Source organism: Gambusia affinis, linkage group LG03, assembly GCF_019740435.1.
Source record: "Gambusia affinis linkage group LG03, SWU_Gaff_1.0, whole genome shotgun sequence".
Taxonomy (NCBI): Eukaryota; Metazoa; Chordata; class Actinopteri; order Cyprinodontiformes; family Poeciliidae; genus Gambusia; species Gambusia affinis.
This window is the reverse complement of record NC_057870.1, coordinates 9024970-9047666: the sequence shown is the minus strand read 5'-3', so window position 1 is coordinate 9047666 and position 22697 is coordinate 9024970. Positions and strand designations below refer to the sequence as shown.

Genomic DNA, 22697 nt, shown 5'->3' with positions numbered 1-22697 from the left:
ACACGCACAAGCACGCACACACACACGCACACACGTTTTCACATGCATTTCCCTGTGCAAACTCCTCAACCTCCGAGTCTCAGCGTTATTTTCTCATCATCATTAACAGCATCTTCCCATGGCTTTCACAAGAACACACATTCGCTCGCTCTGGCTGATGCAGTCGCGATGATCATGAGGAGAACAGCTGTGACACAGCTGCTCGTAGTACGCGTCATGGTGGAATTAAATCCATTTGTCTGTGCTTCCCTTGGTCATGCCTGTTATGGTGTATTATGATTCATACGGCAATACTCAGAAACCTTCACGGAGCAGTTTTAATCACTCCTGACATTTTAAGTGCTAATCTCTTAATCACACTCAGTTAGAGCAGTGAGAGTCTTACACGATGTGATGCGTGTCTGATCCCTCCAAAGGCTCTCCGTCTTTCAGCCAGCTGAGGCGGGGCGTGGGGATCCCATTTGCTCTGCAGTCCAGGGTCAGCTCCTCTCCCGTGGGTGCACTCACATCGGATGCTTGGTCGGAGTTCAGGATGGTGGGTGAGACTGGGAGCCACGCAGATTACATGTAAAGGCTGCTCATATATCCTGGCTTTCGCACAAAGTCAAAATAGAGTAAAAGGATGTAAGGAGAAACGTGCTTACCAAGCACTGTGAGTGTGTAGTCTTTCTTGGTTTGTCCTTCGCTGTTCTTTACCAGACACGTGTAGGTCCCAGCATGAGACAGAGTGAGAGGGCCCAGCTCTAGCCTGTTACCTCGAACGGACCACTGCCACTGCAGACTGCTCTCTGGATAGCAAACGCACCCACTTAATTTAGCCGTCACGTATGAGAAGTTTGTACTTCTCCCATTTCTCCTGTCATTGCCTTGCTCTTACCTATGGGAGTTCCATCTTTCAGCCAAGTGATGCTGGGGACAGGCACTCCTGTGGCCTCACACAGCAGGGCCACATGGGAGCCCAGGGTATAATTGACAGACTCCCGCTGAGGCCCATCAAGCACCGGTGGAACTAAGGGAATAAACAAGTGTGGCATTTGATCATACATCACCCACAAACCTTAATAGGTAGATGTTAATAGGGACATTCTTACCATGGACTGTCAGACGAAATGTCCTGTCCACCTGTCCAGCAACATTGGACACTTTGCATGTGTATATTCCGCCATCTGTAGTCTGTGGCAGAAACGCATGTGTTTTTAACAGGGTTCCTTCCATCCATCCATCCATCTATCCATCCATCTATGATTCATCTGTTTTCCCATGGTCCATCCATCCATCCGTCCGTCCGTCCATCCATTCATCTGTTTTCTCATGATCTGTTTATCCATCCATTTCTAATTCCTTCCATCCATATACATGTTTTATTTATCTGTATTTTTGAAGGATGAAACCTGTTGTAGCTGTATCAATGTGTATCAATGTGTATATTATCATGACATTTGTCATGACAGATGATCCAATCATTTTCGGTCATCAGATAACAAACATCAACAATCCGGGTGAACAAGTAATGCTGACAGCCACTTAATGACCTTATAAGGATTTTGTTTGTTTCCAGCCTGACACACCTATGACGTAACACATTTCTCCCAACCTGAACGCCTATGACCTCCAGCTGGTGGCCGTTTATCTTCAGCCCGTTCCCTTCGGCCAGTTGCCGCCCATTCTTGTACCATGTGACCTCTGGCTCGGGAACGCCGTGAGCGTCACACCGCAGGACGACTGAAGAGCCCACTTGGGGGGTCAAGCTGTCCGTCTCAGCGTCGAGCCGAGGTATTAGCGAGGGCGCGACTGTTTATTTGGAGACATTGGAAAGTTCGATCTATTTAGGCTCTGCATGATTCACGGCTGACATGTCGTCAGTCACAGCTGGTTAAAGATAAACACGTTTTATTGCATTGACAAAGTGTTAAGATTTGATCATCTGTATATGAATCTGAAATGTGCAGATTGATCATTGTGTGTTTGCTCACCATAAACGCTGAGGTAAAAGCTCTTCTGGTCCTGCCCTGCCGAGTTGCTAGCGGTGCACACATATTGACCTCCGTCTTCCAGTCTCGCCCGAGGCAACTGTAACATCTGGCCACCTTTAATGCATGTTCCGATTTATATAAAAGAAAGCAATCTCAGCGTGAGAATTGGATGAGAGGATCAGAAGGGCAGCTGATGTAGGAAAGATTTGAGCAGTTGACCCCTGACTGACCTGGCAGAATGTGAACCGTGGTGCTAAAATGGAGAACCTGCCCATCCCTGGTCCAGGTGATCTCTGGGGGAGGGTACGCTTGGACGTCACAGAGCAGTGACACCATGAGCCCCTCGATCACACTCACCTCCTCTTCATTGGGACCAGTTATTCTAGGAGGCACTGAGAATGACATTTGTTATGTGCATTCAGAAGTAAGTTGAGGTATTTATACCAGAGAACCTTGTTTAAATTTTGTCACACTATAACCACAAACATTCAAGTACTTTCTAAGGATTTCACATGAAAAATGCGGAATGACACTAAGATGTTATAGTGAGTGCCTCCAAATGAAGATCTGGAAAATACTGTCTGTTTGTAGTTTGACTCCACTCTTAGAGTCAATGCTTTGCAGAGTCATCTTTCATTCAAATTGCAGGTCCAACTGTTTTGGGGTATGTCTCCGCTTTTCATATCTACTGACTGAAAACCTCTCACGTGGTTGTAACATGAGAAAATGTACAAACGTGTATTGGGTATGAATACGTTTTAATGTCCTACCTTGGACTGCCAGACTGAAATGCTTCTCAACTGTTCCGACCTTATTCTCAGCCATACACAGATAGTCAGCCATGTCTGAAACCTGCACACTGAGAAGCTAAAGGGTTAAAAAAAAAAAAAAACACAGTGTTACGTCTCCGAACAAAATCCCCCACCGGATCGGTCTACGGACTGGTAAAAGCGAAACACGTCTCACCTGAAGCTGTGTTCCGTCCTTGCTGATGTGGTGCTGCGAGTCTGTGCTCACCGGCTGCCCGTCTCTCAGCCAGGAGACCACCGGACTGGGGTGTCCCGTTGCGTCACAGTGTAGAACCACGGTGCTATTCACCACTGCTCCCATTTCCTCCATAAACTCCTCTGATGCTCCCATAATAACAGGAGGAACTATGAATAAAAAGAAAAATAAATCCTCATGTTTGAATTTTACTGCAAATATCAAAGCAAAAAAAAAAAAAAAAGAAAGAAAAAAGTGCTTGTTTGCTTACTGAGGACTTCCAGTTCAAAATGCATGTGATCCTCTCCTGCTTCATTTACAGCTTGGCATGTGTACTTTCCACCGTCCTCCTGTTGCACTCGAGGGATCTGTAGCACCTGTCCTCCTGGCCGGAAAAATAAATAATTCACAGATATGATGTCTCGGTCATACAGAAAAGGTTAGAGGTCACAGTTAAAAGGAGCTTCCACTGACCTGGATGCAGCATCACTCCGTCAGCGGAGGTGAGTTTTCTCCCATCCTTGTACCAGCTGAGTTTTGGCGGAGGGATGGCATTGCTCTCACAGGACAGGCTGACTGAGTGACCCAAGACAACGTCCCGCTTTTGCACCCTGTCCTCGTTGTCCCCTTCATGTCCCAAACCCCAGGCTGCTTCCGTGTTGGTCACCCGCTGGAAGATCGGCGGGACTGGCAGGAAGACAGAAACCGATCCTGATCACTTTCTACTAATGCTTAAAAAAAAAAGTTCAGTCTCAACAGAGAGATGTTGTCTTGTCATGAGGTTTAACCCAAAGCTAAAGCAACTGTATGCACACCTTGAACAGTGAGGTGAAAGTCTCTCTTATCCTCTCCGGCAGAGTTGGACACCACACAAGTGTACTGTCCTTCATGGGAAAGCGCGGCATTTTCTATGTGGAGGAGGTGGCCACTCTCCTGAATGCCAGCCTGGTGGCTCCCAGTCAGCAACTAGACACAAATATTTAGATACATCAAATTTGAAAATCTTAATGTATAATTCTGAGAGTCAATGGGTGTGAAGAAGAATGATGAGATTAAAAGCAATTATTAAAATTATATATTACTGATGATGGAACTGACTTTTTGCTAGTATTACTATTTGCAAGGTAAAAACTAATGTATTCACTGTTATTTAGTGAATGATATGGCTGCATATTGTCCATAGTTGAAAGAAGGGTTTGGTAGCTGTAATGCTTAGAAACATATATATTTTTTATTGATAACTGAGAAAGACCTATAAATAATTAAATGTTATTTTTAGGTCAAATGTAAACAGAAGCAGAAAAATAATTTCTTATTTATTGACATTGCTCGTCGTTTGTTTTATTTTGTTAGGAAATAATCAACTTACTTCCTATCAGCAACAGAGTTTTTTGCTTTATTGAATAATTTTACATTTAAATCCGGCATTAGTATAATTTTAGGTTTAGGCTTTTAATGTCTAAATTTAGTTAGAAAATGACATCAATGATTGTGAACCTAAATTGTACTCCGGTTCCAATTTCAAAAGCTAGTGGGATTTGCTAATTCGTTTGCTTATCGGCCAGGGTAACTGCAAAAGCAATACAAGATAACAATGCATTTTGTGATTTCAAACACCCTAGGACTATGTCCACTAAAGAATGTCTGTGTGTATGTCTGATTTACGAGGTACAAATAGGAAGAAGCACAAAAAATTAGTACAAATAATGAACTTTTTACTGCACCTGTTACTACATTTGACATTTGATTCAACTCTCAGGGACATTTATCTTTGTTAATTTTCTTAAACTTCAAAATTTCTACTTTTAATTGAAAATGAAACCCATTATTAAACCGCAGCCTTCAAGCAATTGTCGAGGTAGACACCTATAAGTGAAGTATGAATGCTTTGCTTCCTGCCAGATCAAGGTGAGAGGAGTGTGAAAGAAATCAGCTGTGACCCGACGCCTTTCATATTTGCAGCCAGCTGGGTCAAAACTTGGCAGGAAGAGCATTCGGCTGATCAGACTCTGGCAGGATCATCTGAACTCACTGACACTTAATGAACAAAAGAGTATAAAAAATACAATGTGCGGAAGAATCTCTGAACAACCACAATTGGTAATGTAATGGGTCAAAAGGGTATCTATTCAGGACAGCAACCAGTAATGTCATCTAATGGATTAATCAATCAGTGTGTTCCTGTTGAGATGTCATTGTATTGTAAAGTCATCCTCATGTTCTCACTTTTCTTTACTGAACAGAACCTTTGAACGACCTTGCTTCATTAATCTCAATTGTTTTGATAAATTGCATTCAGACGTAAATCAGCTGGCTCGCATCCTCTTTATTTAGACATAGAAAAGTTTTTCTAACTTAGCACAAGCATGCCGGAATCCGCACTTTTTGTTTCTTCTCTTTCTCTTTTCTTTTATGACATTAAACACACAAGTGAAAAACTCGTAGTTCCGTTATGCCAGTGTAATAAAGATCATTTTTGGAAAAACATGTTCAGCAACCACCTTGTTCAGGTGAGAAAAACATGTCCAGCAGACTCAGAAGAATTACATTTCTGCTAAAGAATCTCTACAAACTGTATAATGCTGAGTATCACATTTAAAATTGCCGATTCGGAGAGAACAAAAAAAACAGCAACAGTATTTTACTGTCAGTGTCGTGACATTTAATTACTGGATTCTTTATGCCTTTGCTATAATTAACATGCTTGCTCATCACACAAAATCTGGAGAGGGGGTGGTTTATGTAAAGGGATCTTTATACTGTCAAGACTGTTGCAATTCATACTGATCACCAGCAGAGGCCGATAGAGGTCAGACCGTATTGCATGAAAATCACAGAGCTTTTAGCTTTGGATGCACGTCTACAGCACCACACCAACCTGTCCATCTTTAAACCAGTGAACTTTGGGTTCGGGGAAACCTTTGGCCAAGCAGGACAGAGTTAAACTTCCGTTTATCCGCACTTTCTCTTCCTGACCAGAAAATGTCAAGGATGAAGAATCTCCTTCTATATGCGGTGGGACTGATGAGATGGAGAAAATAGTTAATCATCCAAAAGTAGCTGCTCCAGTTGTTTTACCTTTCACTCCTTACCCAAAACACTGAGAGAATAATGCTTGGTGGCTGTGCCTGCTGGATTTGTGGCCCTGCATGTGTAAAGGCCGCTGCTGTCTCCCTGTGCTGAGCCCAGGCGCAGAGCCTGCCCACCAAGGGTGTACGTCAGCTGAGGGGTGGACACGATGGGCTGATTATCCTTCAGCCATGTGATGCTGGGTGTAGGCGAGCCCGCAGAATTACAGGAGAGGACTGTGGGGAAACCCAGCACCACTGACACCTCTGAAGTCTCATTTGTTCCCTTGATGACGGGTGGAGCTAGAGAAAAACAAACAGAGAGCGAATTTTAAGCACGGAATGTTGATTCAAGATTCAAGATGGGGAAAGTTTTAACCTTTATGTCTGTGGTGTAATCCTAACTGTTTAAAACGCTTTTATTTCTGTTTGCAGTGTGTCTTAGAACAAAAAGGAAAAAACACCTTGAACTGTAAGTCTGAACTGGCGCATCTGGGTTCCTGCGCTGTTCCTGGCCAGACATTGGTAAAGGCCCTGGTCCCTCAGTCTGACTGACTTCACCTTTAGGACCTGGCCGTCTTCCAGAAACTCCACGTGAGGGTCTCCGTCGGGGGACAGAACCCTGAACACAGGCGAAGGAATCAATAATCAAATCAATGTAACTGTTCCGTCCTTAGCATGCGGCTGAATGCCACCATTCAATTGTTAGTGGTCACCTACTCTCCATCATGGCTCCATTCCACTCTGGGTGCTGGTCGCCCACTGACCCGACACTGGAACTCCACCTCCAGACCCTGCACCACAGTGAGCTCCTGCAGGCGGGATGTTCCCGAGATCACTGGAGGAGCTGCAATAACATTATATACAGAAACAGCTGAATAAATTAAAACATTATGAGAACTTGTGTGGTGTCTAACTCTCTCATCAGATAAATTAAAGGAGTAGTATTATGTGCTTTCTAGTCATATAACAGTATTTTATTGCACAATAAAGCAACTATGCTGCCTTCAATAGCTAGGAAAAGGTTACATAAATATAAAACATAACTTAAAAGAAATTTGACTTTGAAATTTAACGCCTTTAAGAAGCCCCTGCTCTTCAGTACGTCATCACAACGACAACCTTCCTCTGTTAAGTCGTTCATAAATGTTCTTGGAAGCTCTGGACTGAGAAATGGTTCATATGATCAGCTCAGTTCTACCAGGTGTTTGCTAATTGGTGCTGACTAGTCTGGAGGAGCTGAGCGAGAGAGGCGCTCTGGAATTCAGAATCTGGACTTGGAAATATTATAACATGATATAAAGCTCAAAAAAGTCAATTAACACAGCTACGGGATCCTGACCTCACCTTGTACCACTATGTTGTATTGTCTCCTTGCCTCTCCAGCTGAGTTTTGAGCTGTGCAGGCAAATTGACCTGCGTGTTCATGTTGAACTCTGTAGATTCTGAGCAGTCGGTTCCCGTTCTGGAGATACACACCGGTGTCGTCCACCTGGACACAGCAATCAGCTCTGTAAACCATCTGCCTCTTTACTGATGGACACACCAGCCACTTGGTGGCATTGTACAGCTAGAAATGGAAATGATACAGTATCCAAGTGAGGCACTCACAGCATGACCATCTTTAGTCCAGGTTATTAGTGGGGAGGGAATGCCGAACGCATCGCAGCCCAAAGTGAGTGGCTGCCTCAAGGTGACAGTGAGGTTCAGTGGTTGACCATCGTCTTGGATCTCCGGAGGAACTAAGAATACACAATAAAGGGATTTGTGTCATTAGTGTGTCTGTTGTTAGTGGGAGAGAAAGCAGGTATGCAGCTATAAATAAGTCCTCACCGTTTACTTTTAGCCTGGTTTTCCTCTCTACTGAGCCTGCCTCGTTGGTTGCCACACACTTGAAGTCTCCACTGTGGCTGGCAGATGCTGCGCTAATTACAAGAGCGCCATCCCTCGCCACAGAGTACTCTGATTGTTCTGGATGGATCTCCAGGCCATTCTTAAACCAGCGTACCCTGGGATGCGGTGAACCTGCAGGTGGAAGAGAGGGAAATCATTTGGATCCGGAGTGAGAACAAAACGAGCTTTATATTGACCATGCTGGAAGAAAAAAAAAAGAGAAAAGTAACTCCCATCTCTCCGATTCTCGACAGAACTTATCGGGCTCGCGGCCCAGAATGGAAAATGCCAGCCCTCCATTTATCTGCAGGACAGCAGGCAAGACGCTGCCAAAACGGTTAGAGTCCTTGCAGCCCCCGAGGCATGCTATAGCCAAGGTCAGACTCACATTAAACAGAAAACAAAGTATACTAGAGGGATGTGAGATGTAATATTTAAGCCTATGGTCTCCAGATTTATTACCTAACACTGAAATGAAAGCTTTGAGCCGCGAGAAAAAATAAATGAAACAAAGGGATTGACGATTCAACTGAAGAGCCTGAAACAGATGTGTTTTGTGGATTACCGAGTGAAGGAGAGGTGAAAATGGTCCACTGGAGAAAGCTAGAATGTGAGAAAAAAAAAGGATTTTCTACAGAGCAACAGAGCGGCAGTCCTGGAGGAAACACCACTTGGTCTATTTCCAGAGGTGTTATATACAAACACTAGCCATGAGGTAAGAAAAAAAACAACACTTTTCCTCTATCTGTAAGCTGCTCACCATAGGACACCACAGGCAATGTTATCATGTGTTGCTTCTTTTAACGCGTGTCCAGTTTAAAGAGCTTTAATGCAGATTCATTATGTCATTGCTGGGGGGAAATGCATACAGATGTCCCGCTTTACATGCTAACAGATCTCATTAGCAGGCCCTTTTTTTCCCTTAGAGTCGTTAGTGAAAGAGGATATCCTACATGTGTTTCTTAAATATTTACCCCCTTCGTTTGCAATACACTTGTTGTATTAATAATGTCCTCCTGGCAAAGATTTGCATTAGCATTATTAGGCCTGCTTAGACAGATTGATCTCACGAAAACAATGCAGGGATGTGTGTTTCCTGCTGCTGACTTCCTCTCTTGAACATCAACTACTTGAACAGCCCCATAAAGTAGCACATCGTGGTATCTGCCTTCCTGTATAGCAAAGATGTAAAGAGGGCTATTTTGGCTTTATCTGCCTCTTCCCCTGCTTCACGGTGCACCTCAGACATCTCTGTCCTTTATCTGCCAGCAGCAGCCTGTAATTAGGATTCCTCTCCCAGCAGGCCGCGACGCACAGGAAAGCAGATGTGGCTCACTGGAACAGCAGACCGATGTTCCAGCTGTTGCTCCACATTATAGACACAGTCCTCACCTTCTCTCGTTGAGCAGGTTACCATGGCAGAGCTCCACACAAACAATGGTTGTCTGCAGGAGCTGTCTGGTGAGGATCACTCAGTGATTCCAGGGACAGGTGCCTACACCTGGGTGCTTTGATAAAACTGTAAGTTCTCTAGGAAATGCTAGCTTGTGGAGCGGAGAGGTTTCTGAATGGGACGACGGCACAGGGGGATGCTGCCGTCATGCAAATTCACTGAGACACCCAGAACATCACTCTGAAGAGGCATAGCTATTTGATATTTTCAGAGTATTGCGAAAATATTCCCGCCCTGTGAACTTTTGTTACATTTTGTCATGTTACAAAACAAAGACTTCAATGCATTTTCTTGGGATAGTGAAAGAACAATAATTTCTACAAATACAAATCTAAAAAGAGTGACGCTTGTAATTATCCCCCTTTACACTGATATCTCTAAACAAAACGGTGCAACTAATTGTCTTTTAAAATAGCAGCCACACAGCCCACCTGAATAAGCATAAGTACAGCTGTTCTTTGAAGGCCTTCAAGGAGCCATGAGAACCTTAGCGAACAAACAACATCATGAAGCTCAAGGTTTTAGGAAACTTCAAAGCATAATAAAGAAGTAAAAACAATATTCCAAGCTGCGAACAATTCATGGAAAGGCTGTTGATTCCATAAGTCAACAATAGAAAGAGAATAGCCCAACAACAAAACATACCAAAACATCCACATGATCTGTTAGAACAGGAAAGGAAGGTATTAACCAAGAGACTCGAGGTAATTGTAGAAGCTACTAAAATCCACAATCCAGGTGGAGAAATCTGTCAACAGAACAGCTATTAGATATGACCTTCACAGAACAGTGGCTACAGGAAAAGCCACAATAAGCTCTGTTTAGAGTTTGCTACACGCTATTTAGGGATCACAGCAAACTGGTGGAAGATAACACACTGGACTGAAAAGACAACAGTAAATCTTTTCGATCAGCATGCAAAGTGATGTGTGAGGTTAAAACTCATACTGCACATCACCCTGAACGCAGTTTTAAGAAGATATTGAAAAGAAATCAGTGGATAGCTGGTCAGACATGATGTGATGTTGTGGAGAGTGAAATCTAGGGTAACACTGGAAGAAAAGCTGTTAGAAAACAAGTCCAGAGCTAAGTCTGAATGAGATTCTGTGGCAAGACTTAGAGAGAAACAATTACTGATGCTCAAGCCTGAGGTATGTTACAAAGAATAACAAAAACGTTTTTAGTCTGTGTATAGATAATTAACGCAACAAGGACGGTTTTACAATGTAAAACACCAGGATTCCACAATATATATACAGAATATATACAGTTAATTATATGAGTTTCACGCATTTACATTCTGCATGCCATCAATATAATTGGTGATGCTTATTGTTTAGACATAGAACATCTTTGTAAAGTATCTTGCGTTATGATATTTTGCTACTCATTAGAAAGTGTATTGCCAAGCAACTAAGCTGTTTAATTTTCAATAGAAGCAACTGCAAGCCTTTCAAAAAATCTCAAATAATTAGGTGAAAATAATGTATTTAATTCTTTTATAGTTTCTGCATAGACTACTCACTGTCTGGAATCTCAGTTTGTAGTGAACCCAGCATCAATGCTGGATACTTAAGCATGTGTTTGGTCTGACACTCATTTGTTTTTCAGGCACTGTGCTTAATTGAGCCCTCACTGACAAAAGGGGACAGAATACAAGTCCATGCTAGACCCTTTAAAGTGCTTCAACTTCATTATTAGATGACATTTTATGTCAGTCTGTCACATAAAATCCCATTAAAACAATGAGGTCTGCAGTTGCGAAGTGATAAACTTTTGACTAAATTTGAGGATTATGTTTATATTCATTGAAATATGTATTTTAATTTTTCTTCTCACCATGTTGCGGAAGCAGCCACCAAAAAAGAAACGTACACAATGGGAAGGCAATGTCATCAAAGCAAAGCCAGTAAAAATGCAGCTTCTCAGTATGTGTGGCGCAGACTCGCCTATGAATCCTTTCATACCTTTAGCACGACAGGAGATGACGACTTTGCTGTTCACCACTTTCTCCAAGATGGCATCTCCAGGTTCTGCAAAGTACGGGGCCTCTGGGGGGGAAAGGGAGTGGTGATATGTTTTTCACTTTGAACTAATAATCTATTGATACGTTAAAAGTGCATGAGGACAATTAATCAGACACTCCTTGTGTGGAAATAAGAATGAATCAGGGAGCCTTTGGGCATTCAGGTAATTTCTCTTGTGACATTTGAGAGAGCACACAAGTACTTTAAGGTCATCAATCAACATTGTACAAAAGTCACTGGAAGTGAAAGTTAAGCACACAGAGAGACGATAATGGAATGATTACAATACAAAATCAAACAGATAATGGTGTCAGTAGTGTGGACATGCTGTTGGTGTGGTACACTCTTGGGCTTTCACACGATCCGTGATATATAAAACTTTGTGGTAGACCCACGAGTCAATCCACAACTTTTACAACTGGCCGTAAGATGTAGCAGATCAGCGTGAGCTTGGAGTGAAGTCCAAATTTAAAGCCCTGTGAGTCGTGTGTGGACGTGTGTTGTCTTGTAAAAAGGCTATAACATTGTGTTGGCATGATCAGAGTAGACCTCAAGTCACATCATTATGGCTCTGAACTTCCTGAGGCAAGACTTAAGTAAAGTGTGTCTTTCCACAAATCCTGTCACAGGATTATGCACACACAGCTCTCTGTTGTGATACAGAACTGAAATTCATCACTGAAAATCCTCCTGGTTATCCTCCTGGTTGTAGTGCCACTCCAAACACAAAAAACACTGCTTTGGTATTAATGGCAGCCTATGCTTTGATGTTGTATATCTAGGACAAACAGAAACTCTATAACCTGATGGTTCTAACATTAGGCAATTGTGACATCTGTACAGCTCACAGGCTGGTTAATCTCACTATATAGCTACCTAGGCTGATGCCATCAGATACCTGAAGCATGAATGTTTTATAGGGAAAATGTATGTTAGTATAAATCATTTTGTAATTTGATTTTAATACGGATAACTTCATGTTTTGCGACCCTTAATTTTTGTTGTCTAAAGAAATTTAGGTAAATTACTAGAATTGTTTAATTCACTGGTGTATTGCTTTTGGAACCCGCTGTAAAACGTTCACACAGGGTCTGAGGTTGTGAAGTAGAGATATTCACCAAGAATTTCCAGCGTGATCTCTAATGTTTCCTGTCCAGCACCGTTTTTGGCCACACACTGGTATGTGCCCTGGTCTGCAAGGGCGACTGGATGGATCCTCAAGGGTACAGAGTTCTTGTTGCCAACAGGACGTCCATTGTGGAACCAGCTGATCTCAGGCTGTGGTTCTCCTTGGACCACACAAGGGAGAGCCACTGTTTGGCCAAGCATGGCTTTCAGAATGGATGGTGCTGGCTGGATTCTGGGCTTGGCTAAGAATGGAAATTGGTAGCATCAGTGGTAAAGTCTTCAGCATCTTTGTCAAATATGCTGAAGACAGAATAATAAGCTGTGCGCAACAGATTAAGTTCAATTTACAAATTAATCTCTGCCGATTTACCTTGAATGTGTAAACTGTAGCTCAAGGACACATTCCCTGCTGGATTTTCTGCAGTGCAGGTGTACAGTTTACTATCAATCAGACGCACATCAGTGATCCTCAGAGAGCCTGAGGGCAAAACAGTGAACCTGGGGAGGAATAGGGTGCAAAGGCAAAGCAATGGAGAAAACACTTCATGAGCCATAGTGGATCTGCAGCAACTCCTTAAAATAAAGTAGACAAAAACTGTTTCCGTCGTTAGAAAAAACTTTCATAATTATGGAATATTTGAACTGTACTGAATGCAGATATGTGGGCTCAGTGTATATTACTGACATTTTATAAGACAGACCATTGGAAAGTAGGGCATAAGTCTGAGGTGAAAGTTTTTCTTCCAAAAATGGCTTGCATCTTTACCATCTTGACCTTTTCCTTCCACCTCACATTTATTAATTACTTTAAGTTGGTTTATAATAAAATACTTTGATGTTTTTGTAATGTGATGAAATGTGTAGAGGTCCAGGATTGGTAATACTATGGCAAAAGAGTGGAACTGTTGCTTAGTTTGTAATATGTTCTTAATTTTTAATGCTTTATTAAAGTGTTTGCCATAAATGCAGGGAAAACACAATGGCGCTTTATGCTACTTGGGCTCTTTTCTGATGTCATTGTTTTGGTGCACAGAACAAAAATGGATCTGTGACGACTGACAGGCATGACTAAGTGAAGTCTGGACCTCAGCTCGACTCGAGTCGTGCTCCCAGAGAACAATTAAATTCACATTTCCAATTGCCCAGAGCCATTACTGTATAAAATGGTAAGGGAAGCTTGACCTTGATAATATCATTGTGGGAAAGGTCGAACACTTGTTGGGAACAATGCAGCAGGTTATTTGAAAACATACAGAACATGTGAAAATCAGAAGTCTTGCTAAAGGATGAAATTAGGATGCGAGGTCATTCACGTCTCTGTAATCAAAGTTTTGTTTCTCAGAGAGCAACCATGTGCAATGCACAGTTTATGTTGAAACACTCATTTGTTCTATGGATGTTTGTCACAGATAAACATCCATAGAGCATCCATAAGATTGTGGCAATCACTTACACTAAACTTGACGTCAAGAAGATGCTTTGTTACCCAAACAGCAGCAGGAGTCCAGCGTATATTATGGAAGCTAAATGTAGGTCAGTTGTGTTTAATGATTTTGTGATACTATAAATTACATCAGAAGCTGTGCAGCTGTATTACTAAAAGTAAACACACCTCTGCAATTTATCTGAGATAATTCTGTCTGACAAGCAACCGAATTCTAACAATAACATGTTCACGAAAGTGGAGACTCGTCTGTAAGCACAAAGAGCTCTCTATTTTAGCAGCCATATGCTGTAAGACCTCCACCACCACCACCACCCCATCCCTCCTCCCCAACCACTGTAAAAAAAAAAAAAAAAAAACCCAGAATATCTACGATCAGAACCAACTGGCTGCCCGGTCAGTCCCTGCTCAGACTGCAGCGCACAGAGGAGTTGAGCCATTCATCACTCCCCACTCTGCTGTCAAATCACCAGCGTCTGGTTCAGAAACTAACTGGGACAAATCCGTCTCATCAGCACTGGGTGGAAAATGAACAAGTAGTGGATTAGAAAAGTACTCGTACTCCTTTAGTGTTTCTACATTTTGTCAAGCTCTAGCAACCACTCACATCCATTATCTAAACCCACTTATCCCTGCAGAGGGAGGCCTATCTCCAGCAAGCATTGAGCGAGAGGCAGGGTTCACTCTGGAAGAGTTGCCACTCCATCACTGAGCAACATAGAGACACACAGGACCACGCACACACACTCACACCAAATTCAGAGGAATAACCGAGCAGTCATGACTTTGGATTGTCTCAGAAAGTTGGAGTACCCAGAGAGAACCCAGAGAGAACCCATGCATGAACACACAAACGCCATGCAAAAAGCCCACCACCAGGATGGGATTTGAACCCAGGACCTTCTTGCTGGATGGCTATAGTGGTACCAGCTGCTCCACGGTGCAGCCCACAACCACAGCCAAAGTATCTTATGGAGATTTTATGAGATCGAAATAACAAAGTTGTTTATAATTGTGAAGTGAACTGAAAAGTTTACATATTTCCTTCTTTTAAAACCTGAAACGTTTGGAATGCATTTTCATCATGCCCCTTTGAGTCACTGCTTTGCAGAACAACCTCTTGCTTCAGGTACAGCTGCAAGTCTTTTTGGGGTATGTCTCTACTGCCTTTGCACACCTAGAGACCTTTTTTTTTTTTTCTTTGTAAAATAGCACAAGCTCAATTTGATCAGATGAAGGGCTAATAAGTAGATATGGGAGGAAATTCACCCTCCACTCATTTACGCTACAATCAGCACCCTCTGGTCATTTCCCCTGAGTCGCAAAGTGTTGCTGCAAAGAACAAATCTTTACACAACCCGCCTGTTTCCACAGGTCCCACATATGCAAACGGCAGGGTGTGGGGGTCGTTCTCACAGATGTGTTATTCTCATCAGACAGAACTTGTAAAGAGTCAGCATGTTGTTTTACTGCTCAAACACTTCTGGGAATCCATGGATCAGGCAGACGGGATGCTTGAATCTCTTTTTCTGTCAGTTCATATCCCCCCCCCACAGCTTCCTGGCATTCCACCCCCACTATTTCCTTCGCATCCAGCTCGCACAAGTCTTACAGTAACTGAGTCACCACGAGTCTCCGACCCAAAGCCCCTGTCGTTCTCCTATCTACCCTACCCAACCCATATCCATAACCAGACGACGTGCGCCGCAGGCTGTCTGGTTATGAGATTTTGTCTATGATGTATCCAATATGTTGCTCCAACCTGTCAGCACCTAGAGGTGACCACACATAAAAATAAGGTACCAGGCCAGATTTCACCAGATGTTCCTCTTCAGCGCAGACTGTGGGTGAGGCCTATGCACACACACAGCTTTCATTTGGCTGTCACTATCTCTGCCTTACTCCACTTTCAAGGCACCATCAAGAGAAAATAATAATAATAATAATAATAATAATAATAATAATAATAATAATAATAATAATAATAATAATAATAATAATATTACTAAATGTCTGACATGTTGGTAAGGTTGATAGAGGTACAAAGGTGGGAAGCATGTGCCACTTTCCGGCTAAGTGTAATATGACTGCATACTGATGATCACAGAAAACATGTTCTCACCCAGATGTGACGGGGGGGATGGGATGCCCGTTGCGGTTCCATGTGACTAATGGGGAAGGATTTCCCTGGGCCTCACAGGGAAGAACCACCTCAGTCCCCACTTCCGCCGCCATCTTAACGATGTTGTCATGGCCGCTCACGCCCATAATCTTTGGCAGACCTTAAAAAAAAATATAATGGAAGAACGAGTTACGGCAAAGTCATTCTAGGTCTTTTGTCTTATAAAAGGCCGAATGCACCTAAAATACTGCAGCATCTGACTGTTTCACGTTATGTTATGTTAGGCTACGACCACAAACTCTGTATTTTTATTTAAATTATGTGATAAACTCAAAGTAGCACATAATTACTGTGGTGTGTGTATCTGTATTCAGCCCCATTTATTCTGATACATCTAAATACAACCAGGTGCCTCCAAAAGAAAGTCCATGTGTGTGTATTTTAATCTAAGCATAAATTCAGATGTTCTGTGAGGGCCTCACATGTGTGTAAGAGAAGTTTAAACCAGAAGTAGAATATAAATCAGTATCCCATCCCACAAAGGACACAGAACACAAAGTACAGCCGTGATCCTACCAAGACATTACTGTCTTCCTAAACTGCCTGGCCAGGCAAAGAGAGCATTCAACAGAAAAAGAGGCCAAGAGGCCAATTGCAGAGGAGAAATGGAATAAACATATTTATGGAAAAGTCACAAGAAGATAAGAAATCTTGTTTCGACTTTGCTGCAGGTCAGGTAGGCAACAACACCATACACATTTGGAAGGAGATGCTTCCAAATGTGTAAATGTGAGGGTCAGATGAAATCAAAGTCAACCTCATTAGTCTATACGTAAAATAAACATTAAGGGTGGTATCATTATGTATAAAAGGAGATCAAATTTTGCAAGCAGTTTTTATCCCTGTCTTTCACAATTTGCACAAAATAAGTTTGTGACAACCTGTGAAACATTTCAAGGTATGTGAATGCTTGCAAGTGAATGCTTGTCTAGGACTTTGCTGTCATGTTATTTTCTCTTACTGTTGACACTGAGCTGGATCTCTCGGCTAGCATAGCCCACCGGACTGGTGGCAGTGCAGATGTAGATGCCTGCATCATCGGACGCGGGGTGTGGTATGTGGAGGTATCCGTCAGAGTCAGGCTGTAGAGAGGGGCCGTCTCTGGGTACTGGCCGCCTTCCCTAGAAGAAAGGCAGGTGCAACACCAGGTCACAATTCACGGTAAACGCTGGAGCCACACCAGCGCGGAGACACTGTGCTCGGTTCAAGGCTTGCACGACAGCCTTTGATGTCAAACGTAATTACAGACCACCCGTTGAAATGCTCTCTATTTGCAAAATGCACAGAGGAAAGTAGCCAACTGTGAAAGTGCTTGCTTTGAACATTAAAAAAAATTAAAAAAAATCCTTTTGCTGATTTGCTTTTATCTGAAGAAAAAATATTTATATAAGAGCAGAAGTCTGAAAACAAAAAAGGAGATTCAGTTAAGTATGTAGAAAAAGAAGACTGCTGACCTTACCTCAGTAGTTAAGAAGATATAATATGAGCTGACAAGAAATAATAATCTCAGTTTTTTTTCTGTCTTGAATTGCTAAGTCATTGTGTAAATTGAAATGTGTCACCATGTGGGTCAACCTACGCTTGTAGAGAAATGATTCACTGATTAATCAAACACATCACCGTTAAAGCAGGCAGAGGAGTTGGGCAGTATTGGCTACTTTAATGTTCATGTTTTGCATCCTAAGTGGAAAAAAAGCAATCTGCTTCTGCCTGGATGCACAAAACGTTTTGGGTTCTCCTGTCAAGATGTGAAGAACCTACACACGAGAGGTTTTAAATAGATTTCTAAGGTACTATAAAATCCTGAGTTATTTTCCACAGCCCAGTAGCAACAGGGCAGAGTTGCCATGGTTACAGCCTCTCTTTTCAAAAGGATAATCAAGGCTTGATTGCAGCACAAACTATTGTTGTTGGTGTTAAGAATATTCTGACGGACAAAAGGAAGCACTAGATCAAAAAAAAAGGAAAGTGTAAAAAACAGGGTCTATGTTAATGTAATCACAATAAATTACAGCAGTTGTGTAAATTATGATGGCCACTCGGCAATGTACTTGCACTTCAGAAGCCTCCGTGTTTATTTATTTGTGCATTATTAAGGATGTTGGAGTTAAACAGAATAAATATTGCATTAGTTCTTTAATAATAAGAGAAGAACAGGAATGCATGAATACATAATCAGTCGGTGAAGGGGATTTGGACTGCGTGTGGATTAACTTACCTTGGACCAGACAACAACTGGTTTGGGAACTCCGCTGGCCTCACATGCCAGTGTTATGGCTACACCCTCGTTGGCTATGTACTGGTATGGACCGGCTCTGATCTCAGGGGGCACTGTGGAGGAAGAGGGCGGTAAAACGAAGCCGTCTGACCGTGAAGAACCTGTCCGTAGCACTACCACTGCACCGAGTCTGCCAGTGTGGGTAGCACTTGAGGTATGCCTTAATTACAAACTGATGATAAATTATAATCTGCCCTGTCTGTCAATACATGCCTACGAACAAAATGGCCCGCTCATCAAAGCACGCAGTAAATGAATCCCGTCTCTGTGATTAGAGCAGGTGGTTGAAGCATCAACATATTTCCTGCTCAGCGCTGAGTCGGCACATTTTCAAACCCGGCAGTGTCCGGCGGAGAGAAACTGCAAACGGAAAACCGAGCAAAGCTTTGCAGGGCATAATTAGATGGTAAATTAAACCAGTCTTACTGCGAGCCATCAAACATTAACATGAAACTAGAAAGTTTTACTCTATTAGCTTAGCAGGAAGTGCGAACAAGAGGGTGAGGCAGATGGAAAACTTTCCATTGTTGACCTCAAACTTTGGCTAACTCAATTAACTATCAGTAGTAACTGTGGCTACTGAGTTATTTCTCTCATCTCTCCCAGTTAAAACTTGTTGACAGTCAAAGGTTTCTGGGACTTTTAAGCTTTGAAACGAGAATATTTGGTATTTGGGTTTGAAACGACATTAAACCAATTCACTCATGTTAAACTTTATGGTGTATAAAAGTGTAATATATTCAGGTTATTGTCTAATACTTTACATGAAGGAGCGACACAGACACTGATGTGGATGCTTCTGCCCCTTACAAAAAAATCCCATGAAAATCACGTGTGATCAGATGTGGATCACATGTGACTTTCACATGTGATTCACACATTTCCACATGTGATCACATGAAAATCACATGTGAAAACATGTGATCACATGAAAATCACATGTGAAAACATGTGATCACATGAAAATGACACATGAAAACATGTGATCACATGAAAATCACATGTGAAAACGTGATTTTTTGTGTGATTTTCACATGTGATCACATGTGATTTTCATGGGATTTTTTTGTAAGGGGTTGTATATTGGTAATCAAGACGTAATGTCGCAATTTTACATGCGAGCATGCACTGGTGGGTAAAACCATTAACTACAACCAGCATCAACACCTAATAAATATCAATATATTACAAAAAGTGCTTACTCTTATATACATTATTAAAGTCTGCTTGTCCAGGTGAAAATAATACATAAAGCAATTACTTCTGATTTCAGCTCTCTGATAGGAGCACTCCTCCTTTACCCTTCACAGTCTGAATTATTTATATATTTATTGTCCAATATGCAACTTAAAGTTGTTGCAGATTGAACGTTTTTGCTTTATTATTTTAATTATTTATTATTTATTTTAATTTTAATTCTAATAAATTTAGGAGTGACTCTATATGAATTATAATATGCATAAAGTGTCAGTGGGAAAATCCTTTGTTATACGTTTTCTACTGAAAATCACAGTTTTTACAACTAGAATGCATTTCCTCTCTGTTGCAAACTCCTAAGTTATGACTGGAGCATTTGATGTAGAGTTCAATCCATTTACACATTCTAACAAAGTGACTTTCTTCAGCTGTTACACCATGACCACTATCAAGAAAAATCCTTCCTGCAGAAGGAAGATTTGGAGGTCATTTACAAAGACAAAAACACATGCATTTGGACAAAGTGGACACACACACAGATAATTAACAAAGTTCCAGGAAGTTAAGTTCTGGGGATTAAGGGTACAGAGTATCGTAGTTGAAACACGCCTACATGGTAAAAATTCTTCCTTTGCTTACTTCTACTAGAGTGACTAAGCTTTCTAAGCTGCTCCCTCTTTCATTAGTTTCCTACCTTGCACCTCCAAGCTGACCGTAATGTTCGTGGAGCCCGCTACGTTCACTGCAGAGCAAACGTAAGTCCCACTGTCTTCTGGGAGGGTTCTTTCAAAGTACAAACTGCCGTCACTCCTTACGAACATTCTCCCATTGGCTTGGACCTGCTTAAGCAATAACAAAAACAAACAACAAAGAAAAAGCAAAACAAACACATGCTTAAAAAAATGGAGAGAAATATTGGAACAAATATATTTAATTCAAGTTAGGCATACAGGTTTTCCATTACTGGACCAATGTCTTTCTGGAAGCGGTATTCCATCCAGCAACATGCAAGGAATACTAAGGGACTGGCCAGCGCCTGTGGTGATGACTGGTGGAGCTTGGGCTAAGACAGGAGGCTCTGTAGGAAAAGAAAGTTCAAAAGACAACAATAAATAGAGCCAGAATGTGTGAAAATGAGGCTTGTTGGATTGGTGTTATTGTTGCCGAAAGCCTACCCAGTCCAGTGACGCTAACTCTGGCCTCAGCTTTAATGGTCCCGAACTGGTTCTTGGCTTCACATATGTATACGCCTTCGTCATGCAGCCACACACCTACAGTCAAACACACGCCTTTAGAAACAGATCACATGTGGCACGGGAACATCTCGACACTCACTCTGAATAATCTCTTTATGTAGAACATCAAGTCTTAGGAGCTACAGCTCGTAAGACCTCTCCTCAATAACCAGTGTCATTATTGCTTTGACGGCCCTGTAATTACTGGTTTAAAAATAGAAGAAAAGGGGGGATTAATGGTCTTAGCTCAGATGCCAGCCATCTGACACACACTTCCCCTCCTTGGTGAATTCCCTGGACATTACATGTGGCAAAATTGACCTATAATTACATTCTTGTGTTAGCCAGCCAGCTGATGGTTACAGCAGGCAATGACAGGCATTAGTGACACTGAAAGTGAGGACAAAGAGCATGAAAGTAAAAACAAAAGGTGGATGTTGGGGATTGCAGAAGGTGGATTATTTGCTGTTTTTAGCCGAACAGGTAAAAATGTTAACAGACTGAATAAATGAGGTCAGACAGGAGCTTCTGCAGTGACAGGAGCAGTCCATACAAATGTAACCATTTATCTTTAGCAATATTATATTATATTACAATATTAAGGACAATATTATGCTTAATATTTTTATATTAAGCACAATAGTAATCAACAGTGAATACAAGGCCAACAATGTTGGTATTAAGTCAGTTAGAATTACCATAACGATTTCTTTAAATTTACAAGTTTACACACTTTATTAATATGTGATAGAAAATGTGTGAAAGCCCAGATAAATATGCTGTGGTTTAGCAAACGTTTGATAATAATTCATAGTTTTTTCTGAAGGGGGAAGATTGAAAGAGCCAACTGTGACGATGGGAACGTCAAACTCTGTGGATGTTTTGCTGCGTGAGGAACCACTTCTCTCCTCAAAACAAAAAAACGAAAAAAAGACAGCATTGTGAAGAGAAACTATGACGTGAAACACAACAACTAAAGAGATTACTGAGGATGTTTAAGCTTGGGTGTAAATGGGACTCCAAAACATTGGTTTAATCTAATTTAATATCAAGCATTAAGGAAAAAATAAATATATATATATATATATATATATATATATATATATATATATATTTGTAAGCATGATGTAAGTATTTGGTTTCAACTGTGTGTTTATTGAATCTGAACAAGGTGTTAAGATTACATAAAATATAAGTCAAGAAGAGTGCCTGAAAATATGGAGCTTTTATCCAGATCGATGCTTGGGAGCCATTTTTATGTGGTTCTGGCACCTTCTTCATGCCAACCCATTTGGGTCAGTGCAAGTCAACTAGTGTTAGCCCCAGAACCGAAGCTCACTCACTTTGAATTGAAAGATGGCCACTCTCCGTCTGCATTGTCCTGCTGCCGCTGCCTGTTCTTGCGAGAATCTGTCTGCTGTCCTTCCTGCGCCAGCTCACTGTCGGCTGTGGGAAACCTCGGGCGATGCAGGGAAGGGTGATGTTCTCCCCGACGTTAGCGCTCATGTCGGCCGGTGCCTCGGAAAACAATGGGCCGACTGTGGAGGTGGACGTGGCACAAGATGACTTTCCCTTTGTTTGGGCTTGAGAGCAACACAACCTTTATGCACAGCAGTAAATCGCGGTCTTACCTCCAACCTCTAGACTAACAGTGCCACTGGAGGTTCCAGCAGAGCTGCTGGCCACACAGTTATAATGACCAGCATCGACTTCCTGCACGCCTCGAATCTGCAAGGTCCCGCTGTGCACATCCTGCTCTACGAAAGGAGCAGAGCCCACCTCGAGCTCACCTGGAAACACAAACAAAGTAGCTGCTTTTTCAACCAAAATAGCCC

General features: G+C 41.9%; 1 protein-coding gene across 1 annotated transcript in view; it reads right to left on the bottom strand.

Annotated features, from left to right (window-relative positions):
- Positions 1–22697, bottom strand: part of hmcn2 (hemicentin 2) — a 59261-nt gene that overhangs the window by 20050 nt on the left and 16514 nt on the right. Inside the window, exons 15-44 of the mRNA XM_044111399.1 lie at positions 22494–22652; positions 22206–22400; positions 20803–20898; positions 20578–20705; positions 20322–20466; positions 18371–18483; positions 17114–17273; positions 16093–16252; positions 12897–13024; positions 12517–12768; positions 11339–11422; positions 7859–8050; positions 7637–7767; positions 7373–7517; positions 6746–6872; positions 6490–6647; positions 6050–6328; positions 5836–5978; positions 3773–3923; positions 3432–3644; positions 3229–3342; positions 2940–3127; positions 2744–2840; positions 2204–2365; positions 1974–2087; positions 1595–1791; positions 1092–1173; positions 878–1009; positions 645–788; positions 386–545 (exon numbers count right to left, since the gene is read on the bottom strand). Coding sequence (XP_043967334.1) covers positions 386–545; positions 645–788; positions 878–1009; positions 1092–1173; positions 1595–1791; positions 1974–2087; positions 2204–2365; positions 2744–2840; positions 2940–3127; positions 3229–3342; positions 3432–3644; positions 3773–3923; positions 5836–5978; positions 6050–6328; positions 6490–6647; positions 6746–6872; positions 7373–7517; positions 7637–7767; positions 7859–8050; positions 11339–11422; positions 12517–12768; positions 12897–13024; positions 16093–16252; positions 17114–17273; positions 18371–18483; positions 20322–20466; positions 20578–20705; positions 20803–20898; positions 22206–22400; positions 22494–22652 — 4549 coding nt within the window. The remainder of the gene's footprint in view (positions 1–385; positions 546–644; positions 789–877; positions 1010–1091; positions 1174–1594; positions 1792–1973; positions 2088–2203; positions 2366–2743; positions 2841–2939; positions 3128–3228; positions 3343–3431; positions 3645–3772; positions 3924–5835; positions 5979–6049; positions 6329–6489; positions 6648–6745; positions 6873–7372; positions 7518–7636; positions 7768–7858; positions 8051–11338; positions 11423–12516; positions 12769–12896; positions 13025–16092; positions 16253–17113; positions 17274–18370; positions 18484–20321; positions 20467–20577; positions 20706–20802; positions 20899–22205; positions 22401–22493; positions 22653–22697) is intronic.